The sequence below is a fragment of the Thunnus albacares genome, chromosome 11, assembly GCF_914725855.1.
Source record: "Thunnus albacares chromosome 11, fThuAlb1.1, whole genome shotgun sequence".
In the NCBI taxonomy this organism is placed as follows: Eukaryota; Metazoa; Chordata; class Actinopteri; order Scombriformes; family Scombridae; genus Thunnus; species Thunnus albacares.
Window position 1 is genome coordinate 6909575 of NC_058116.1, and position 4811 is coordinate 6914385.

Here is a 4811-nt window from a genome sequence, read left to right on the forward strand (position 1 = left end):
CTGTGGAGAATTCCGGCCTCGGACTGTTGTTGCTGGATGCTTTTTTTCCAATTAACTGGTTACTCCGGAACTTGTAGAGCATTTTATCATCAACATTATCTCCTTTAAAAACTTATATATTTTATGCTGTACAAAGAAGCATGTGTGGGAATGAATTAGTAAATGATTTACATTATATGTACCATTACAGTCACCAAAAGATACTCATCTTCCAGCTCCTGAATTGTTGTCTGTTTATAAAAACACTATGAAAAAAAACAGCTTTTAAAAAGATTTGTGTAAATACGTATACAGCCTTCTCACTCATTCTACAGTTTCTGGCTACAGTATGTTGGCCTCACAGGAGTCAGGCTGCAGTATCTGAAGAGTAACAATGAGTTTAATAGCTTTTTTAAACCAGGGGTAGAAAAAGGCATATATGACGGGGTTTAGACAAGAGTTAAAATACATGAGAAAAATCATGAAGGCCTCAGTTGTAGAACGGACCAAGATGTCCTGGCCTGTGAGAGACACACAGTAATATGGAGAGTAACACATCAGAAACACAACTATAACAATACCAAGAGTCCTGGCTGCTTTAATCTCAGATTTCATAACAGTTATTTTCACTGAATGCTGGAGTGAAACAGCTGCAATGCCAGACCTCATAGCACGAGCCTGAGACACAGCCACCACAAATACTCTCATATACAGAACTATGATGACAGAAATGGGAATAATGAAGCCCAAAGCAAGGTCAACAGCCCCTGTAATATTTACCACACATTCTCCATAGCAGGAATTATACCTGCCTGGTTGCTTCAGGTTATCATATAAAAGGATAATGCTATAGAAAACAGAACAAATCCAACACAGGCAAATACATATTATAACTATTTTTTTAGTGACTTTTGTGGGGTAATGCAGAGGGTCACAAATAGCCACATAGCGGTCGACTGATATGAGCACCATGTTTCCTACGGAGGCAGAGATTATTATGATAGGTACAAAATAATACAGAGCACACATGATGTCACCCAGGATCCAGCAGGTCTCTGTCAAGAGGATTTCAACGGGTATCACCAGAAGGCCCACAAGAAAGTCTGAGACAGCCAGAGAGAGGAGGAGGAGGTTGGTGGAAGTGTGGAGCTGCCTGCAGTGAGAGATCATCATCACTGTGAATATCAGCAATATCAGTAGTAGTTTTGCAAAAAGCTGTATTGATAAAAATCACAGTATAACTTAATAGTAGACCAGCAACCAGTATGTAAAGACCTCAGGGCTAGCACATCTATGTGCAAGTCTGAAGCCACTTTATCCTGTAAATCAAACCACAATATATCGATATATTTGCTCAAGGTATGACGATTATCTGCCTCAAGTGGGAGATGGAGATGATGACCAGCAGGTTGAGAGCTGCAGTGAGCAAAGAGATGAAGGACAACAAAATGTAAATAAGCACAGTATTAGTGTTAGGGGGTTCTGGCTTCCTGCAGGAGGAGTTGAGTTGTGGAAAGCAGAGCTCAACTCTCTCCACAGTCTCAGCCATTAGAAAGATAGAAAGAGGAGAAGCTGCTGAGCTCTGGCAGCTTTCTGAACAATCTCTTGCTTACACAGTTCTTTTATCTTCTTGCTCCCCTCCTACTTGTCTATATCTCTTGGACATGGACCTCCCTCCTCTCTTTTTCTGTATGTCATAGGGCCCTATTTTCATGGTGCACAAGCAGCACTCCAGTCTTTCTGACCTTGAAATGTCTCGCTGCTGCTCTCTTATCCAGAAACTGTATCCTCACTCCTTCTCTCCCAGAGTATCCCCTGGGAAGAGAATCTATCTCCTCTTAGAAGGATAGATTTATCTTCCTGATGCCTGAAAACGGAGGAGGAACTTGGCACAACTGGAGAGAATAATCTAGTCTCAGTGTTTTGTCCATCCACTCCAATAATGTGCAGCTCTGACACCATTCTGCGTAAAACTGTGTCAGAGGACGGGCTGTCAGCCAGGAAGCTGTGACATTCCGATTTGGCCCTCTCCGCCACCAGACCTTTCATAAATGGAAGACTGGCCGATGAGGGGCCAATATTGAAAGGTCTGAGCTGACGGAACGGTCTGTAAATGCATCACCATCAGCTGCCTCAACACAGCGTTAGATGTTGTGTCAGTGCATCTGTCACCATCTGTATTTCCCACAGAAATAACCGGAGGGGAGCGAGGCAGACTTGGTGTCTCCTCTCCACGGTCTGTGTGTGGGCCCAGGGCATTACTCTGTAAGAAGGAAGTAATGCCACCAGCCACGCTATCGTAAAACTGAGTGGTGAGCTGTGTATGCCAGTCCTGTGCAGGGCAGCGAAAACAGCAGGGGACAGTGCTGACACTAAGCAGACATGAGGCGTCCTCATAGCTTCAGGTTATCATATAAAAGGATAATGCTATAGAAAACAGAACAAATCCAACACAGGCAAATACATATTATAACTATTTTTTTAGTGACTTTTGTGGGGTAATGCAGAGGGTCACAAATTGCCCCGTGGCAGTATATTTTATCAAAATATTCTAGTGTGTCCCCATTCTGCACCAGAGGAGGCTTCCTGCTTGACATCCAGCCAGCCGAGGAATCAGGAGGGCTGCCAGGGCCTCTTGGTGGGGTCGGGGGGGGCTGCACTCTCAGGACGGAAACACCAGTCCTGCCACTGGTGACTTTGTTTTCAGCAGCGAAACAAAGACGGGTTGAACCACATGAGCTGGGCTGTAAAATCCTTCACGAAGCCAGCTGACTAGTTTGAACAGCGTGGGGGGACAGAGAGAGCCCAACACGCTCTGCTGCCATGATCACAACCTTCAGGAAATCATGGCAAACTGAAGTTGGCACCGGGTGACGAAGGTCAGCGAAGTTGCAGAGACAGAAGAGAAGTTGTCATCATCTACCATTGGTGAAGCCTCTTGGAGATTCTCAGCTGAGACATCCAACGGTGGTGGTGGTGGTGGTGGTGTTGGCAGTGGCAGCAGCTGCAACAGTGACGGAGGGCTGGATGAATTCATCTTCATCATGGAGATCAATCTCAAGCTCTGGTTTGCTCTTGTTGCAGTAAAGTGAGACGTCACACTGTTGCTGCTGTTGAGTCGAAGGAAGTGCTCGGCAATGCACGCAGGGTGGTGGCTGCATCATGCCGCTCTCTGCGTGGTCCCATCTGAGGCACTTGAAGGACAAGATATGCCTGTCAGTGGCGGTGGTGAGACCGGGGTGCGACGGGCACAAACGAACTTGGAGCACCAACTCCATCCACGGGTAGGTAAGATCAGTGAGCTGATTTTACCATCACTGAAGTGAGAAGGATAAGAGAGCAGCAGCAAGACACTGCCTTATATACTGTGAGACACGTAATTGGTAGGGGTGTCCTGACTGGCTGGTTACATACATGCAAATATCAGTGGGCGATTGTATGCGTGTGACTGGAGAAGAGTATTACCCATGGAGTCCAGTAGAGGGCGGAGCCTGTGTGAGATAGAACTCCCTATTCTGCCTTTTTATGTGGGACAAGTGTGATTACCGTGGTTCATTAATGTGCATTGTAGCCTCCTTCCCAACTGTCTTTTTAGCACAGGTGTCGTCTCATGTTTTATTCCTTAAATGCATCACAGTGCAAATGCTGCTGTCACATCAGTTACCAAACAATGTGACAATTTATGATGTGAATTGCAGAATTATGGCTGAAATAGCATTAGTCTGAAGCAATAATGTAAATGAGTTCACCAAATTTTTTTCATTATGTATTTTTTTTGTCATTATAATAGTCATCTGCATTTGGCTGCAGATTTGTGCTGCTGTGTGTTCACATTGCGGCACTCTGTATCTCCAGACAATATGATTTCCTGAGGAAGCGTAAACTGAATATATTTAGGTTGTGGACTGTTGGTCGAGACAAAACAAAACATTTGAGGACAGGAGTTCAAATAAAACAACACAGAGGTTACAGGCTGGTACCTGTAATGCATGGCAACCTTGGACAGAAACCCCACATGTGGAATGGTGTGCTCTGAGTGGTGAAATTCAGCCAGTTATTTATCTGCCTGCTAGATTTAACAAAACAAGTTTCTAGGAATGGAGCCATTACTAAAATGTAAATGCTATCTGCTGTTTCTGTTTCATTTTCATTTAATATTGGCTAACACTGCAACATAATTAAAATTACAGCAAAAACCCAGTTTGAATTTAAATTTTCAAGTTTAGGTAGCACATTATAACTTTGAAAATGGAAACTCATTCCACATTGTTTCATTATAATTCCCAGATATACTTGACAATGCACTGAAATTATTTGTCAAAAATTTGTTTAAATTAGCCTATTTTTGTTTAAATATTGGCAGTCCATAACTTCCGTACCAGCAGAGTGTCACTAACCAGGGGGGAGTGTCGAGCTGGGCCTGAGGAAAGAAAGTAAATAAGCGCTTACAGTTAAGAAAAGTGTCAAATCAGTTCTTTAAATCAAAAACAGGTAGTCCTGATTATGATTGGCTGAGCCGCGTCAGAAGCCGTTTTGAAAATACTCTAAACACACCTGTGACCGCATTACAACAGCATTACTGCGCCAAATTGTTTCAAAATCTCAGATTTTGTTGTTAATTTTGATTTACTGGGTGGGTTAAATCTGAATATGTGGTAGAAAGAGATGGACAGGATGGAGAAGAGAAACTCACGACAAAACATCCCATCACCAAGTGTTAACGGAGGCAGACTTTCAGAAAATCGAGCACTTTGAGGCACTGAATCCAAACACACCTGGGGGGCTTGTCAAAAAAAGTCTAGTTCAATGTGCAGCTGCATATCAGACGCAGA

General features: G+C 43.6%; 1 protein-coding gene across 1 annotated transcript; it reads right to left on the bottom strand.

Annotated features, from left to right (window-relative positions):
- Nucleotides 1-307: 307 nt before the first annotated feature.
- LOC122992433 (trace amine-associated receptor 6-like) lies at nucleotides 308-1749 on the bottom strand. Its single transcript, XM_044366224.1, has 2 exons — nucleotides 1356-1749; nucleotides 308-1132 (listed from the first exon to the last, which is right to left on the bottom strand). The coding sequence occupies exons 1-2, from the start codon at nucleotides 1526-1528 to the stop codon at nucleotides 322-324; spliced, it is 984 nt and encodes a 327-aa protein (XP_044222159.1). The 5' UTR covers nucleotides 1529-1749; the 3' UTR covers nucleotides 308-321.
- Between the last annotated feature and the right edge of the window lie 3062 nt (nucleotides 1750-4811).